This window comes from Mus caroli, chromosome 1 (genome assembly GCF_900094665.2).
Source record: "Mus caroli chromosome 1, CAROLI_EIJ_v1.1, whole genome shotgun sequence".
NCBI lineage: Eukaryota > Metazoa > Chordata > Mammalia > Rodentia > Muridae > Mus > Mus caroli.
The window spans coordinates 15895991-15915190 of NC_034570.1; the positions used below are offsets into that span (position 1 = coordinate 15895991).

Here is a 19200-nt window from a genome sequence, read left to right on the forward strand (position 1 = left end):
CCTAAATCTGGTAGGGGACTAATATCCAATATATACAAAGAGCTCAAGAAGCTGCACTCCAGAAATTCAAATAAGCCCATTAAAAAATGGGGTACAGAGCTAAACAAAGAATTCTCAACTGAGGAATACCGAATGGCTGAGAAGCACCTTAAAAAATGTTCAACATCCTTAATCATCAGGGAAACGCAAATCAAAACAACCCTGAGATTCCACCTCAAATCACTCAGAATGGCTAAGATCAAAAATTCAGGTGAGAGCAGATACTGGAAAGGATGTGGAGAAAGAGGAACATTCCTCCACTACTGATGGAATTGCAAGCTTGTACAACCACTCTGGAAGTCAATCTGATAGTTCCTCAGAAAATTGGACATAGTACTACTGAAAGATCCAGCAATAGCTCTCCTGGGCATATACCCAGAAGATGTCCCAACCGGTAAGAAGGACACATGCTCCACTATGTTCATAGCAGCCTTATTTATAATAGCCAGAAGCTGGAAAGAACCCAGATGTCTCTCAACAGAGGAATGGATACAGAAAATGTGGTACATTTATACAATGGAGTACTACTCAGCTATTAAAAACAATGAATTTATGAAATTTTTGGGCAAATGGATGTACCTGGAAGATATCATCCTGAGAGTGGTAACCCAATCACAAAAGAAGTCACTAGATATACAATCACTGATAAGTGGATATTAGCCCAGGAACTTAGAATACCAAAAATACAATTTGCAAAACACAAGAAAATCAAGAAGGAAGACCAACATGTGGATACTCCATCCCTTCTTAGAACAGGGAACAAAATACCCATGAAAAGAGTTACAGAGGCAAAGTTTGGAGCTAAGAAGAAAGCATGGACTATCCAGAGCCTATCCCACCTAGGGATCCATCCCATAATCAGCCACCAAACACAGACACTATTGCATATGCCAGCAAGATTTTGCTGAAGGGATGCTGATATAGCTGTCTCTTGTGAGGCTTTGCCAGTGCCTGGCAAATACAGAAGTGGATGCTCACAGTCATCTATAGGATGGAACACAGGGCACCAATGGAGGAGCTAGAGAAAGTACCCAAGGAGCTGAATGGGTCTGCAAACCTATATGTGGAACAGCAGTATGAACTAACCAGGACACCCAAAGCTCTTGTCTCTAGCTGCGTATGTAGCAGAAGATGGCCTAGTCGGCCATCATTGGGAAGAGAGGACCCTAGGTCTTGCAAACTTTATATGCCCCAGTATAGGAGAATGCCAGGGCCAAGATATGGGAGTGGGTGGGTAGGGGAGCAGGCCGGGGGGAGGGTATAGGGCACTTTCGGGATAGCATTTGAAATGTAAATAAAGAAAATATCTATGAAAATAAAATAAAAATTAAGTCACCATCTCACCTTTTATTTTTTTAACATTCACATATTCACTTCTGTTCACATTGTCTATGTCTCTCTGGTATGAAAAGCTACTGCTAGCTCCATATCGTAATATTAATCTTGTTTGTTTTCAATTCAATAACTAATAATTGCATATCAACTGCTAATTTAGGATAGTATCAGTAACTAACATCATGTCTACATTTTTGCTTTGTTTTGTTTTGTTTTGTTTTATAATGTTGAGGCACCAACCAAATTCTCCTGAATGCAGGACAGGCACAATGCCACCGAACTACACTCATACTCACTAGAAATACTCTTTTTTATTTTATTTTATTTTATTTTATTTTATTTTATTTTATTTTATTTTATTTTTTCCTGGGACAGGGTTTCTCTGTGTAGCCCTGGCTGTCTTGGAACTTGCTCTGTAGACCAGGCTGTCCTCGAACTCAGAAAATCGCCTGCCTCTGCCTCCCAAGTGCTGGGATTCAGGGCATGCCCCACCATGCCCGGCTAGGAAATACTCTTTTAAAAGAGATTTTCTCATGTACTCCTGAAGCCTAATACTTCTGGAAGTGTAGTTTTTTGTTTTGTTTTTGTTTTTTCTCATGTGCTGATTTACAAAATGGTTACACATGTTAGACCACAGAAAGGTTTTCTGCTCACTCATAGATGCAAAAGAATAGTAAGCCATAGTAGTAATGGTATGAATGATAATAGTGTTAGTTTTCACTGAAATGAAAGGGAAAAATATGGACAAAATATCATCAAGAAACATGCAAATAAGGGCAAAGATACAATGCCTTTCTGTAAGAGCTGGGCATAAAATAGGGTCACCCAATCAATCTCTAAGAAAGACAAACTAGAAAAGAAATCCCAGGAAACATCTGAAATGAGAAATGAAGGTCATTTAAATGTATTATGGAACTCATTGTTAGTTTATGTTTTCCAAACAGCACAGACTTCATGAGCCTTGCACGTGTATGCACAGTGCATACATGATATATTTCTTATGAAACAGCCAGGGGTAAGGAAAGAAATAGTAGGCACTCGTCAGAAGACTTCTAAAGCTTTACAGACACTTTACAATAACAACCCCTCCAAAAAAACCAATAGCATAAGAGAAATAATTGGAGGAATAAAAATAATTAAAATTCTCCACATTGGCCATACCAAACCAATCAGTTAGAGGAAAAGCAACCCATGTATTCCAAAGACCTTGAGTGAAAACAGCCACCACACATGTCCATGCACTGTGATTACCACAGAATGACTATCATGGAATAAGCTGGGGCAGAAGGATGTACTCTTGACACATCAATCAACCCTCAAACCATTCAGCTTGTCCCCTGTTTTCCTTCGACTCTCATCCAGGGACCATTCTTAGCAGAGCAAGGCTTTCTGCCTCCATGTTCTATCCTGCACTCTTGACACATCAACCCTCAAACCATTAAGCTTGTCCCGTTTTCCTTCAACTCTCATCCAGGGACCATTCTTAGCAGAGCAAGGCTTTCTGCCTCCATGTTCTATCCTGCCAGCCCCTCACTCCACTGCACTTAAGGGATGGTGACTGAACAGGCTTTCACATCTACCTCCAGGGTGACCCCGCTACACATCCACTTCCACATCTACATGTTCACTTCCAGTGTAATTCCAAACTCGAACAAACACTGCAGAGCTGAAGGTACACTGAAAACTTCTTGTCCTCTTTATTAAGTATGAGAATGTCCCTCAGATAAGATTCAGATAATCAGAGAAGGCAGAGAAAAGCTTTAAACAGTTGGAAAAAAAAATCACAAGAGTCTAATTTCCCAAGCTTCCATTGTGCATCTCCACCTGGAGCTGGCTGTGAGTGCGCACATATGAGTCAGATGACAATACCTTCTCAAACATTTCTAAGTCAGAAGAGGCAAACCAGGATGGTGCAGAATGCATGGGTGCTAGACTCTACTCTCAACAGCAGAGATCTGAATCTTGACTCATCCCATTCCTACACAAGGACAACTGAGAAGTTAGTCACCATTTCTGACCTGCATTCACATCACCAGAAAATGGGGGGGGGGGCAGGCAGGAAACGTATCTGTTTTATAGGGTCATTGGGTAAAGAAATGTGAGCTAACAGTACATGGTACATAGGAAGCAAATATTAGCTGCTGGTGGTACCACTATCACAGCATCCCCATCGTTCCTGGCCCCACCTTAAGAGGCTCCAGACATTGCTTTCACTTGAGTTGCTCTTTCCATAGCCGCACCTCTTCAAGGGGATCAATAGTATTATACAACTTAAAGAGATCTGCTTAATTTTACTAAGTGTTTTAACTTCAATAAACTGTGACTATGAAGTGTCATTTCCAATTTGAATAAAGAGAAGAAGGGATGAAAACCATTAAATAGTACGGGTATTGACTTGGGAAGAGTTTAAAGGCTTCATCCAAGCTGTGATATTGTGCATATGCTTTCTTCATGTTTGTATCTTCCAACTTTGTATTTGTAATATGTGGGTGGCTAATCATCCTTGTTTATAAGTGAAGTCCCATTCTTGATCCTTCCCAGATTGTAGGAACTGGTCTTCAAACACAGTCTTTTTTTTTTTTAAGATTTATTCATTTTTATTATATATAAGTACACTGCAGCTGTCTTCAGACACTCCAGAAGAGGGCGCCAGATCTCGTTACGGATGGTTGTGAGCTACCATGTGGTTGCTGGGATTTGAACCTCGGACCTTCGGAAGAGCAGTCGGGTGCTCTTACCCACTGAGCCATCTCACCAGCCCCTCAAACACAGTCTTAGTGTCACTGGATACCAAGTTGTCCTGGTAAATGCTATATGATGTAAGCCTGCTATAAACAGAAGCATCTAAGAGAAAGAGGGGTGTGGGTTTGTTTTCAAGAAAATGCCTCCTGGAAAGAAAAAAAAGAAGACAACTATACAACTATACAGAAGTACCCAATAACTTAGTGTGCTATGCCTGGTGACTCTTGTCCTATCTGGGGTCTTAGGAAAGAGAAAAAAAAAGCACCCTTCATTCTGCTCTTAAGCAAGTTTTGATGTTTTGGAAGGGAAAGTAAACATGTATTGTAGAAGAATCAGTGTGGCAGTGCCCTTCAAGGGCACCCCTAGGGGAGTTGTTATATTTGGTTCTCACTCCATGTTCCCATTTTAGCTGCCATGCCTGCTGTATCCATCTCTTCTTTAGATTATGCCTCACATTCCTTCCCTGAGCCCAGAGCTTGACCTCAGGCCCAAGAAGTTGATGTCTTCTGATTTAGCTGTAGAAAGCACTTGCTTATCAAAAAGTATGATTCTTTTGCTTGATGTCAGCATCACTAAGCTATGGAAGTCACATTTGCCCTCATGACACATGAACCTTTAAGGGTCCTTAAGGAAATAGAGGAAAATTCTAGGTTAGAGCCTTCGCCTAACCCTAGTGATATTCACTCATGGGTAGCTGCTATTATTTTTTAATAATTTAATCAAGACTGACAGATATGTCTGCATTAATCATAGTCCTGAGAGTTAGCTCATTAAACCTTCTTAATTAACATAGAGAACAGTAACAATTATGAGTATGACTTGGAAAAATGTGTACCACACATGTATGGAGGCATTTGCAATATCTAGGGCCCTCTTGAAGACGAAAAAATATTCCCAAGGGACCTGGAAATGAGTATTCTGTTTACTCATGAGGAAAATCTTTAAAAAATTACTATTTACAAAATTATATAACTTCTCTTTGCCTCTCCCAACAGCAGTCTGCACTTGAGAACAGGTTTTCTTGTCAACTAAGGAGAGTAACTCTGGTGGAAAAAAAAAAGGAAAANAAAAAAAAAAAAACACATGAGTTCAGAACAGTCATGAGAAGAAACCAGATAAAACTTTGCAAGGCACAGTCTCATGCCCAAATGCACGTGTAACAACGATTTTATTAACATCATATATCTTCTTTCAATGGTTATTGACTTTCAAGGTATTGTACAAAGAAAAAAGTATCCCATTGATTTCCATGCTTTTAGGATTCGTATTGCATAGGAGAAAGTTCTGTTTTTAAAATACAACAGCGTACGAGTTGATTTTCAATATTAAGCAAATAATACAGAAGGCATGAGAAAGTGTACTGAAAAAGCCAAGTGATCCTAGGTCTCAGGACCAAGGACAGCTGAGCTGGCAACAAAAGCACAAGGAAATGTGACAAGAGACCAAGGGGAAGTGGCCACATATCTAAAATTTAAGAAACATGGTGTCAGCTAAACTGACACCATGGGTGTCCTTACAGATAGAGAAGAATTGGTTTGCCATGGTAGTTATTCAACCTTAGATTTTAAATAGAAAGCAGGGGGCTGGAAAATAGAAGGCACTGAATTCAAGTCAGAACAGCTATACTGGAATACCTGTGACGTATATCACTTATGTTCTACCACTTAGCATTAGGAAGAATTATCTTTCTAACTGTCCTTTCTAAAATGTCTGTGACAATTCATCTAAATTTGTCTCTCCTCCTTTCCTCCTCGCTAAATCATTCTCTCTCCATTTCTCTCTCTCTCTCTCCACTTCTCACTCTCCCTCCTCCCTCCTCCCTCTCCCTCTCTTTCTGATTTTTTTTCTTTTAGAATCGAAGCTTCTAACCAAGAAGCAAAGAATCTCTTTTCCTGCCCCAAGTTCCTGTTCCAGTATGGAGAATTTTTTTTTTTTTAAAACCATGAAGGTTAGTGCATTTCCAAGTCAGTCGCCTACATTAATGGCAAAGTCCTTTGGGATCTTTGAGGAATGAGGTTTTCTATAAGAATGTAAATGAATTTATTAACTTGAATGCTATAGATTGCCTTAGAGGTCTTCTGCATTGGGGTGTGTGACAGCATTGTGAAAGATTATGATTCTGCTCCTTCTAGAGATGTTCCCAAGAGCTCTGGAGAGCAGTTCAATCCTGTCTCTTTATATCCTCACAGGAGTCCTTCTCCAGGTGGTTCATGGTATCTCCAGACCCACAGAAGCAGAGAGGAGTCCATACAGCAGCCAGTGTCCCACTGCTTTGAAAATAGGAAAATTAGAAAGCAATTATGGTCATGAACCTAGCCTGGAACTCAATAAAGCATCATTATTTGGGGGGTCTTTCATGCCAGTAGCCAGATTTCTGGGGCATCTGTGCAGTGTGATTTGAGTCCCCCAAAGAAACCTGGCACGCACAACAAAATCCATCTGTCCTTCTACCCACATCATGCTTGTTTTCACAGAACACAACCCCCAGATCCTCAACACATAGACAGCCTTTATCTTGGTGAAGGGACCATTTGGACACATACACTGGTTGCTCTGCCAAGATATGTTTTGGTTTTGTTTTCTCTCCGATCAGAAGGTGGTGGCATAGGAGCCTCTGAGCCTTGCAGGTGTACCTTCAGCTGCTGCCTCACACAATGTCCCAGAGCCCAGTGTGGGAGCTGTGTCTGCTTTGCTGGGGGGGGGGGGGCCTGTGTGAATTCAGGAGGACAACTGTGAATGGCAAAGCATCTGATATGAATTTATCACAGGCTGCTGGTTGGATAGAGGGTTAAAGCAAGGGGTGGGGGGCTCTGAGTATTTAATGCACCCTGCCACAACCCAGCAGTTTGCCCTAAAGAGCCTTTTACCGATATGAAAGGACAGGGTCAAAAGTAAGTTGACCCTTGACAGAATGTACAATTATTAGAAGAGTCTGTGTAGGAGCAGCTGCTGGAACCCCACTGGCTCCACGTTGGGCTTCCAAGAGTCAGAATATGAATAATCAAGTCAAGATTGTTTCCTCCACTCCCCTTACCCCCTCACCACCTCCCGCTAGTCTTCACCTCCTGGTTTAGGCAAGTCCTATTCTATTTCTACAGGAAGAAGCATAGCCCTCCCTAGCAGCTGCAATAATTGTGTTCCTATTGTGATGAAGACCTCCTCCTGGCCACCCCCCTACAAGTGGCCATTGTGTGTCAGGAGTCAGTGATTATACGCTTGGCCTGATGCTTTGGGGAACCCAGCTGCCTAAGTGCTGACACACAGAGCATGCGGAAGGCCAGGGAGGGGACCAGTAGAGGTAGAGGCAAGAAGTGGGGGAAACCCAGTCTGCGAGATGGTCTGACATACTAGACCTTCTGCATAAGTCAAGCCCAGAACAAATGAGGCTTTATCGGGCCCCAGTGATGAGGGGTCTCATCTCCCTTTGAAGTGGAGCTGAGCATGGGGCCTCACAGCTTTCCCTTCTTTGGACCAAGCAAACATCCTTCTTTTGATATGCTACATGGTCATTATCTCTGCCCCATTTAATGATTTTTGATTGAAGGGTGGCGGCTGGGTTGCTGAGAGGATCGTTAGAGAGGCTCCACACAACCAAGTCCATAAGAAAGGCTCTCCTTGTGTCTGGGCCTAAATTTGGAATTTCTTAACAGTGTGCACTTGTTCTTGGAGGCAGATAAGGGCTGAGCGTGAAATTCTTAATTAAGCAATAAATAGAGAGTGGGGTGTCAGCAGATGTAGCCAGTAGCCATGGCAACGAGAATCACATGGGCAAGAGAGATGGGACTAGATGGCGGCCTCAGGCCTGGGCCTGACTGACAGCTGAAGAATCCTACAAAGCTTGTAAACCAGATTAATTAGCTGACTAATTATTTCATAGCGTTAATGTAACTAAAAAATAAAAATAGTTCACCATGAACTGAAACATTCCTGGGGGGCAGGGCAGGGAGGAGACAGTAGCAACAGAAATGTTAAGAACGTAGCTTGGTAGGGCAGACATACAAGCTATCAAGTCAAACTCCTTGAGCAGAGGAGTGGGATTGCTGAATTTGACTCCTGGTTTGCAAATAGGAAAGATTGCTCTTTACAGTTGTGTGTGTTCCTAAGCATGCCTGAACATTACAGCTGGGGGCATCATTCTTCATAGTTCACCACATCAAATACTGCTTCTTCTGGGTCCTAACCCACACACATCAGTAACATGACTCTCCTGTGCCCTCCTTTCTAGGCAGCTCCCTGTGGGATATTTTCAATAGCTTTGGAAAGGCTCCCCAAATGGCTCTCCTCAAAATGGGGTCATTTGGTTTTGTGGAGTCCAGCTTCTTGAGCTTTTCTTGAGTATATATTGGATATTAGTCCCCTATCAGATTTAGGATTGGTAAAGATCCTTTCCTAATCTGTTGGTGGCCTTTTTGTATTATTGACAATGTCTTTTGCCTTGCAGAAGCTTTGTAACTTTATGAGCTCCCATTTGTCGATTCTTGATCTTACAGCACAAGCCATTGCTGTTCTGTTTAAGAATTTTTCCCCTGTGCCCATATCTTCGAGGCTTTTCCCCACTTTCTCCTCTTTGAATTTCAGTGCCTCTGGTTTTATGTGGAGTTCATCGATCTACTTAGACTTGACCTTAGTACAAGGAGATAAGAATGGATCAATTTGCATTCTTCTACATGATAACCGCCAGTTGTGCCAGCACCATTTGTTGAAAATGCTGTCTTTTTTCCACTGGATGGTTTTAGCTCCCTTGTTAAAGATCAAGGATCCAGCAATACCTCTCCTGGGCATATANCCAGAAAATGTTCCAACTAGTAATAAGGACACATGCTCCACTATGTTCATAGCAGCCTTATTTATAGTAGCCAGAAGCTGGAAAGAACCCAGATGTCCCACAACAGAGGAATGGATACAGAAAATGTGGGACATTTACACAATGGAGTACTACTCAGATATTAAAAACAATGAATATATGAAATTCCTAGGCAAATGGATGTATCTGAAGGGTATCATCCTGAGTGAGGTAATCCAATTACAAAAGAACTCACTTGATATGCTACTCACTGATAGGTGGATATTAGCCCAGAAACTTAGAGTACCCAAGATACAATTTGCAAAACACATGAAACTCAAGAACGAATACCAAAGTGTGGACACTTCACCCCTTCTTAGAATTGGGAATAAAACACCCATTGAAGGAATTACAGAGACAACATTTGGAGCTGACACAAAAGGATGGACCACCCAGACACTGCTCCACCTGGGGTTCCATCCCATAATCAGCCACCAAACACAGACACTATTGCATATGCCAGCAAGATTTTGCTGAAGGGATGCTGATATAGCTGTCTCTTGTGAGGCTATGCCAGTGCCTGGCAAATACAGAAGTGGATGCTCACAGTCAGCTATTGGATTGAACACAGGGCCCCTAGAGAAAGTACCCAAGGAGCTGAAGGGGTCTACAACCCTATAGGTGGAACAATATGAACTAACCAGTACTCCCAGAGCTCATGTCTCTAGCTGCATACGTAGCAGAAGATGGCCTAGTTGGCCATCATTGGGAAAAGAGGCCCTTTGGTCTTGCAAACTTTATTTGCCCTAGTATAGAGGAACACCATGGCCAAGAAGTGGGAGTGGGTGGGTAGAGGAGGAAGGGGGGGTATAGGGTACTTTCAGGATAGCATTTGAAATGTAAATGGAGTAAATACCTAATGGATGTCTCACTAAGTAAAGTGTTTGCTTTACAAACATGGAGACCTAAAATTAGTGTCTGGAACCCATGTAAAACGCGCCAAGAACAGGAACATGCACTTCTAATCTCAGCTCTGGAGAGACAACCAGGAGAACTGAACCCCTGAGGCTCACTGGCCAGCTAATATAATCTAATTGTGAAGTTCCTAGCCACTGAGAGCCCCAGTCTCAGAAAACAAGGTGGATGGCACCTAAGGAATGACACCTGAAGTTGGCCTCTGGCCTCCACATACATTTATGCACACATGTGCATCTGTAGGCATGTGTGCCTGCACACGCACAAGCATACAAAATAAAAGTTAAAGTGAGTACTAAGACATTGAATGTTAATGGAGATAAAAGAGAAATAGCCCATTGAGAAAGGTTTTTCCCAGAGTATCAGATTATGCTATGTAAGCTGGGATCTATTTAAATGCTTTGTACCACATTTCCAAGAGACAAGTGAATATTCGTAACCTCCTTGTAGTAGTCAAGGTATTGAGGCATGGTGTGATTACACAATGCCCTAGGTAAAAGAGCCTGTCAGCCACTGATTAAAATCCTCAGCTGGAAGTACTGGCCATGAGGTTTCAGAAGCCCAGCACTCCATAAAGATGTTTACTGATCAAAGACAAGACTGGTCTCACTGGAAAAGAGAAATGGAAGGGTCACAATGTATATATGGCATATTTTTCACTGTCACTGGGGACCAGTGAGAAGTTTTCTTCCTTGGCAGCCTGCCTAGAAGGCCCTTCTCCGCCTTTCGCAATGGTGATCAAAGATTAGTGGGTAGCACACTCTAGTGGAGGGATCCAGAGCCAGGAGCTAGACTGCCTGGGTCCTGTTCTTATTCTTGCTTGGGCCTAAGGTTAGACAGATACTTTTAAGTCTCCTGTGATAAAGTCAAACAGGAGAGATGTGATAAGGTTGCAAGCAAACAGTACAGAAGATCATCCATTTAGAAGCACTTAATGTTCAATGCACAAAAAATTACAGCACAGAGGAAAAGACCTTGACACAAAGTTCCACCTCTAACCAAGAACCTATTCACATCTGATACCCACTGGCTCAGGGAAAATCAATGTTTTCCAATGAACTATCACTGGGTATATCAGCCACACTACTGGGCAGGTCGCATGTTCAGGAGTAATTAAGAAACCATGGTTTTATGTACATTTTGTTTTTTGATTTTGTCTATTGTTATTATTTATTAGATTTTGTTTGGTTTTCTTTTTGTTATTTGGGGTAGAGCTTGCGAAAGACAGTGATGCTCAGTGGGTAAGGAGATGGGGGAATCTGGGAAGATTTGAAAGAGGGAAAGGAATATGATCAATGTATACTGTATGAAAAAATAATAGTAATAAAAGAGAAGTAGTTAATGATTGAAATCTATCCAGTTGTCAGAGATGTTGTCTCAGAAGGAAACAGCAGCTATGGAAAAAAGAACAACACAGAAAAAACTGACCTGAGTTGGGTCTGCCTTAGGACATCAAGCAGTTTCCATACATTAGAGCCAGACTTCTACATATGAAAGTCTTCTAGTGTTTTGCATCCTCGAATATACCTGTGAAATCTCGACCTGCATCTTTTACATAATATATCCTCATGCTAATCCTAATAGTAACAGAAAAACTAAACACATAAATAAATGTAAAGACCCAACTAATGTATCAAATATACAATACAAATCCAGCACTATTCTTCCTATAGGTTATGTTGGGGTGTCAGCTACAATAAAAATACTGTTATTAGTGAAGGCAGGCAGGTGAACGCATGGCAGTTGTCATGGCAACAGGTGCACAGGTCCCTGTCGCCTATGGGTGACATCATCACTGGATTCTGAGGCTCACTTCAGATGCCAACAATTAGGATATTAGGAAATGCGCACAGATTTGTAGGGTGCATGGTAGTAATATCCATTCTATTCCTACAGAAGTTGTAAACTTTACACAAAGGATATCTGTAATTATGGTCAAATGCCCTTGGTCCTGTGGAGGATTGATGCCCTAGCATAGGGGAATTCTAGGGTGGTGAGGCAGGATTTGGGGGTGGTGGTGAAGGGAGCACCACCATAGAAGCAGGGGGGAGGGGAATGGGATAGGAGGTTTGCAGAAGAGAAACCTGAAAGGAGAATAACATTTGAAATGTAAATAAATAAAATAACCTATTAAAAAATTATGGTTGAATGCACATAGCCAATGCAGCTGCACGGGGAGCTAATATATGGAGCAGTACACATCTTGATTCCAGACCAGAAATGGGAACATAAATGTCTGTAGTCACTCATTTGCCACATTGATTAAAGACATAAAAAGGTGATACTGTCCAAACTCCTATTGGGCATCCTCTTCAAGGTTCAAGGGTCTCTAAGTTCATTAGACAGTCATTCTACTCTTGGTGGATTCTTTTTTTCTGTTCCAAATCATAGGCAAAGGAAGGGCTATGAGGATATTCTGGTACAAAAGAAATTATTTATTAGTGAAAATCTACTTACCTAATAAAATGTCTTTTATCAAAATAGTTATGTAATGATGACTATCTTTTGATTAGGGCATATTAGAAATGAAGTATCCATAGTTAAATTCAGTCTAAGGAATATATATTTCAAGGATTTTGTCAAGAAGTTTTCTTTTTATAGGAGGAGAGCACCAACTCTCCCTTCATTGCTACTAAGAGTCAGTAGTGACAAGGCTTTTGTGTAGGTCAGACCCAGTTTTCATATGGTTACGCACAAGTGGGAGAGACATGTGACTCAGAGCAATTGCTTACTATTCTGTAGCCTTAGGGGTCAGATCTGGCTTGTGGTGGTGGATAGCACTTGCTATGTTGATCAGGCTCCCCAAATTTGTCAGAATCTGTTAAGAACAATTTATAACAAAACCATCATTGCAGAAACTGATTTTTATCAGATCCTCTTTCTTGCACACCACCACAAAAAACAGTGCAGTCACTAAACCCTAAAAGGTCATGAACAATTAACTAAAAGTGGGAATCTATCTGGCCATCTAGATGAAGACTATTATTTGATTAGATCATATTAATAAATGGTTAAGGCTGATTCAAGTAGACACCATGGTTCTCATGACAAGAAAAAAAAGGACATTGGAATATAAAAAAATAAAACCAAATAAAAACTCCAGGAGGTCAACAATAGACAGTCCTGACGCTAACACTGGGATGCTATAAAGTGCACACATGAGGAGGTACAGAAATGTTTCTGCTTTCAGACTGCAAGGACAGAGGGTGCCAGGTTCCTTCTTCCTGAAACTAATCCTAGCTCAGGACAGACATAGCCTACCCTCCAGTCCTCGAGTCCATGGAACTGGACAGACATAGCCTACCCTCCAGTCCTCAAGTCCATGGAACTGGACAGACATAGCCTACCCTCCAGTCCTCGAGTCCATGGAACTGGACAGACATAGCCTACCCTCCAGGCCTCGAGTCCATGGAACTGGACAGACATAGCCTACCCTCCAGGCCTCGAGTCCATGGAACTGGACCTCACGCCATCTTGATTCCCTAACCTCAGCAGCTCTCCAGAGTTTCTCAAGGCATCAGCAGATATTCTGTGCTGTTCCCTGTGTCTGTGGTCATAACTGGCCAGACTGTCATCTTCATAGTCCCGGATAGTTGGTGGTTGGTTGGGTTCAGCATACAAGGAAGTGGAATTTATGTTAAGTGTGACTTTCCATTCCACACCTGGACACCATTAGACTCTGTTATTAACTCCTCAGTTCTCTCTCTCTCTTACTGTCCCCCCTCTACAATTACCTCCTCTTCTACTTTCATGACATACTTATTCCATCACACTCTCTTGCTCCTCCATGTACAACATTTCCTCTTCTCTGAGTCCTCTTTTCTAACTCTATCTATCTATCTATCTATCTATCTATCTATCTATCTATCTATCTATCTCATACAAACACACACATATATAAACTTTACATATGAGAGAAAGCATACAAAAATTGTCACTCTGAATCTGGCTTACCATAATGATCACTGGTTCCAAACATCTTCCTCTGAATGTCTTAATTGAATTCATCTTTACAGATAAATAACATTGTATATATGTATCACATTTTCTTTTTAAACACCTCTGTTAATGGAAAGCTATGCTGATTCCATTTCCTAGCTGTTTGTGAAGGACATATGAATAAGCACAGGCAAGCAAGCATCTCTGGTATGCTGATCTAGGAGCTTTGCATGGATATACACCTTGGTCACATAGTAGGTCTGCATTTAGTTTGTAGACAGACTTTCATACTGATTTCCATAATAACTTCACTACTTTGCATTTGTGACAGAGATGAATAAGATTTTCTCTTTCCATTACATCCTTTTTAGCATTTGTTGTGTTCTCGATGGTAGCCATTCTGACTGGAGTGACACAGACTCTCCAAGCAGTCTGTTTTTAAATTATGTATATATGCATATGTCTAATTATAGTTTTATAAACATAAATGTCATGTTCCCTTGGATCCCTGGAACTGGAGTTAGTTCCAGTAGTTGCTGGGTAACAAACTCATGTCCTCTCTAAAAGCAGAAAGCACATTTAACTGCTGAACCATCCCTCCAGCTCCACCTCAAAGCACTTGTAATTTGTAATCATTTTGCTACAAATAGAACGCTATCTTAAAATCAGTTTAAAAAAAAGTGATATTATAAACATCTTAAGCATGATCTAGATTAAGTACTTGGATAAAGAATTTCATATTCCACCCTTTATTTAATTGAATGTCCTTTGATGAAGGCCCTATTATTATTTTAGAAATAAGGGGACTACACTGTTGAATACCTACTTATTACCCACCACCTTCTAATGAAATATATACAATTTTATTTATCTCTGTAGAAGAATTCAATTATGACAGTCAGAGGAAGATGTTTGGATGTAGTGGGTGATAAATACTGAGTTTGGTGATTGAGATTTAAACCCATATGATCTGAATTTAAAGCCTATCCATCTCATTAAAGCACACAACACAGTTGTCACCTTTGTATTTATATCACAGCACAAATGCAGAAATTCAAGAATTAAGAAAACTTCTGATCATACGCCCTCAAACATACCTCTGCAAATGAACACTTACCCAGGTAGGTGAGCTGCCTCAACTGCCTATTGAAGAACCAATCACAGGCTCTGTCTTGACTAGGCAAAGGCTGAAATGGAAGTGCCTGGCCCTCCTGACTCCCACATCTGAGGAGGATGTCAGGATAAGGTGGTAGGTCCCTGTGCATTATCAGGAGGTGATTTCCAGGGGCAAAGCTGTCAAACGTTGCTGAGTACTAAAGAGAGAGAGAACAAAAACCACATTGATGATGGAGAAGACGCCTTCCCCTCAAAAGGAGTCATTTTAGCAATAGAACAGATCAATGCTAAGCCACACATTCTGTGTGAGGAACAGGCCTACTTGAGTCTATTTCACAGTGGGGCTACAAACCCATTAACTGTAAAGATTGGGGGAAAAAAGCCATGGGGTTCCTATTGTTCATAACCACAGTTAAGGAAGGAGCAGACCATGGCCCAGGCAAGTAAATTGACTTTTCTCAAGTCAAGCAGCTGTAAAGGAAAGGAGAACATCTACAGTTCCTTCCCACCTAGCCCCAGGACACGCAGAGGCAGCAGTGGTAAGAACTGTGTGTGAGTCACAGCAATAGCTGACACTCCTGGGGCACATTCCATAGCACGAGGCACCTTTGATTCATTCAGCGCCAAGAGCCCAGCAATTGTGGATCTCACCATACCAGTCTACATCATGCTGCAAGTGCCTGTGCATCACAAGACAGGACAGAGTTGAGCCAGGACACAAACCCTCCTGTGTCACATCCTTATCCCAGTTCACTTAGCTTTGGGGAAATCCCCTTGAGTGTTTTCATGGTAAACCCAAGACTATAAAAAGAAGCAGAGGTCGGGATATTCTTTCTGAGGGTCATGGTGTGATGGGAAAAGATGTGTCCCTCCTGTTTCCCCAAGATACACATTTACAACTATGTGGACACATGATACATGGGAAAAATAAAAAACAAACAAACAAAAAAAAACCCACATGTGGCAGGGAAATAAGCATAAGGAAACACATTGAATTAATTTTTCCCTTTTAAATTTTATTTCATGTCTTATTTGCTTTGTTATTGTTGTTGTTATCATTTTTTAAAAAACGTGGCCACTTCCTACCTCTCTATTACCCCTTGTAATTTGATTCTTTCCATCCTAGTCCAGCTTGGAGAGGCACAGATTTGCAAATTCATCTTGAGCCACAAGGTGGCAGTATGAAACATGTAACTGCTCAGTTAAGAACTTTCCTCTGCCTGCTAACTCTTAAAACCGTGATAAGTTAGGTTTTCACCTATGATTTTTTTAAAGAAAGTATACAAAACTCTTACAGCCTACTTTTTATTGAATTACTTAATTTAACATTTCTAGAAGATCTAGATGGGATTTTTAAGATTCAAGATGGGATTTTTAATACCAAAATTTTCAAGATGAACAAACCATGTATCAAAACATTGCTGCAGTTTCCTGCATGAGCATCATTTACAGCTCATTCTTTCACAGAAGTACAGAGAACCCCTTAGTGTGTAAAGAGATACCAATGTACGGGGTTACCTGCAGAGATCTGTTCATCCAAGGGCTCTCAAACTGCAGCGAGTAGGTCTCTTGATCCAAGAGTAGAGCCATCCAGCCGTAGTAGTTAGACAAGGTGTCTTCCACATAATTGACAGTGATTGTCTTATTACTGATGTCAGTAATGGTTAAATCCTTAGGAACATCAAGGCTATTGGCTCTACAGTGAACAAAAAAGAAAAAGAAAACTAAATAAGATTTCCAAGGTGGGCCTGGGAGATAGCTCAGCAGTTAAGAGTACTTGCTGCTCTTCCATAGAACCTGGGTTTGACTCTCAGGCCCCAGCTGCTAACGACTACACATAAGTCCAATTTTAGGGGACTAGACTCCATCTTGTAGAATCTATGCATACTGAACAGATATACACACAATCAAAACATAAATATATTTAAAATAAATGAATTAATAAAATCAAAACACAACTAATTCCATGGTAATTTTTCCATTCTACATCTAAAACCTTCCTCTTCCGTTCTCTGTGTGAGTCCCTGCTGGTGATACCAAGCAGCTTCTATGTGTCTACAGAAGTGTCCACAATCTATGTAGGTCAAAACTGCCCGCTAGAAGATTGTCACCAGAAGGACTGCATAGATTACATGGATGTGGTGGAGCTAGGTAAGCAACAGTCGTTTCTGAGCCCACTAATAAATGTCACCTTAATGAATCCACGTGGGCTGGAATAAAACATAATTTAAGAAATGTCCACAGTAAAAATTTTGCCATATAACAAGCTTGTTAACAACAAAAACAATCATTATGAGTAATTTGATGTTCCTATAGGAGATTTCAGGAGCCCAGAACCTTGATGTGTCACAACTCTTCAGAAACCTTCTCCAACTGCCTAGGAAAAACAGCTTTCCTGGTGTTTCCTGGAATGGAGATCTTGGCTTCTCTCCCAGGGTCTGGCCTACTGCACAGAACAAATGGCTGTTGCTGCACCTTGCTGTTCCTGGGTTTACTTCTTTAAAACCACAAATTGTACTAACCTTGAGTCAGACATACTTCTTTCTTTCCCTTAGCGGCTTCCATGCCAGACAAGGGCTCTATACACATTGGTGCTGTTCACACCCTTTACAAATTCAGACTGGTTGAATAGGGACTCACAAAAGCAGTCTGTGCCATCTCGCTAACTTTTAAAAGGAATTGTAGGTAGAGCTGCTTTTCACCAAATGAAGAAACTGAGGCAGATCATGGTAGCACTTAGATTACCTGATTCATTCTGTATAGCTCATCCCAGAAAGTGATTTTGAAGATTTTATTGGAACATAAATATATGGGCAGGAGAGATGTCTCAGCAGTTAGGACCACTGACTATTCTTCTAGAGGAGTCGAGCTCAATTACCAGCAACCATCTATAACAGGATATGATGACCTCTTCTGGTGTGTCTGAAGACAGTTAAAGTGTACTTATATACATAAAATAAATAAATAATTTTTAAAAGAACATAAATATACTTAGCCAAAAGTTAGGACTCTTTGTACAAGAAGCTAAGAATGGATCAACTTGCATTCTTCTACATGATAACTACCAGTTGTGCCAGCACCATTTGTTGAAAACGATGTCTTTTTTGTACTGGATGGTTTTGGCTCCTTTGTCAAAGATCAAATGACCATAGGTATGTGGGTTCATTTCTGGGTCTTCAATTCTATTCCACTGATCTACCTGTCTGTTGCTATACTAGTACCATGCAGTTTTTATCACAATTGCTCTGTAGTACAGGTTGAGGTCAGGCGTGGTGATTCCACAAGAGATTCTTTTATTATTGAAAATACTTTTTGCTATCCTAGGTTTTTTGTTATTCCAGATGAATTTGCAGATTGCTCTTTCTAATTCGTTGAAGAATTGAGTTGGAATTTTGATGGGGATTGCATTGAATCTGTAGATTGCTTTCAGCAGGATAGCCATTTTGAATATATTAATCCTGCCAACCCATGAGCATGGGAGATCTTTCCATCTACTGAGATCTTCTTTGATTTCTTTCTTCAGAGACTTGAAGTTCTTATCATACAGATCTTTTAAGTGGATCAAGGAACAGTGGTACACACCTTTAATATAAGCAAGCACTTGGGAGGCAGAGGCCAGCAGATTTCTGAGTTCAAGGACATCCTGATCTACAAAGTGAGTTCCAGGACAGTCAGAGCTATACAAAGAAGACCTGTCTCAAAAAAACCAAAAAACAAAAACAAGGAAACAAACAAACAAAGAGACACTAAAACTTATAGAGGAGAAAGTAGGAAAAAGCCTTGAAGATATGGGCACAGGGGAAAAATTAGCTGAACAGAACAGCAATGGCTTGGGCTGTAAGACCAAGAATTGACAAATGGGACCTCATAAAATTGCAAAGCTTCTGTAAGGCAAAAGACACTGTCAAAAAGACAAAGAGGTCACCAACAGATTGGGAAAGGATTTTTACCAATCCTAAAACCTATAGGGGACTAATATCCAATATATAAAAAGACCTCAAGAAGCAGGACTCCAGAAAATCAAATAACCCCATTTGAAAATGGGATACACTCGTACTCCCCTTATGCTTACTCTCCTCTATCCTCTCCTCTCTCTCTCCTTGTTCTCCCCCCTCCCTCTCACTCTCTCTGTTTTGCTCTCTAGCCATTTTTCTCACTCTCCTTTTCTGCTCTTGGCCATGGCCAGTCTCTCTCTCTCTCTCTCTCTCTCTCTCTCTCTCTCTCTCTCTCTCTGTCTCTATCTTTCTCTGTTTGACTCTCTCTCTGTCTCT

General features: G+C 41.0%; 1 protein-coding gene across 3 annotated transcripts in view; it reads right to left on the reverse strand.

Annotated features, from left to right (window-relative positions):
* The window catches only part of Pkhd1 (PKHD1 ciliary IPT domain containing fibrocystin/polyductin), a 499157-nt gene that overhangs the window by 217763 nt on the left and 262194 nt on the right, over positions 1–19200 (reverse strand). For all 3 annotated transcript variants that reach the window (XM_029477027.1, XM_029477026.1, XM_021159032.2), the window contains 2 exons: positions 16448–16625; positions 14931–15126 (listed from right to left, as the gene is read on the reverse strand). In XM_029477027.1, coding sequence (XP_029332887.1) covers positions 14931–15126; positions 16448–16625 — 374 coding nt within the window. The remainder of the gene's footprint in view (positions 1–14930; positions 15127–16447; positions 16626–19200) is intronic.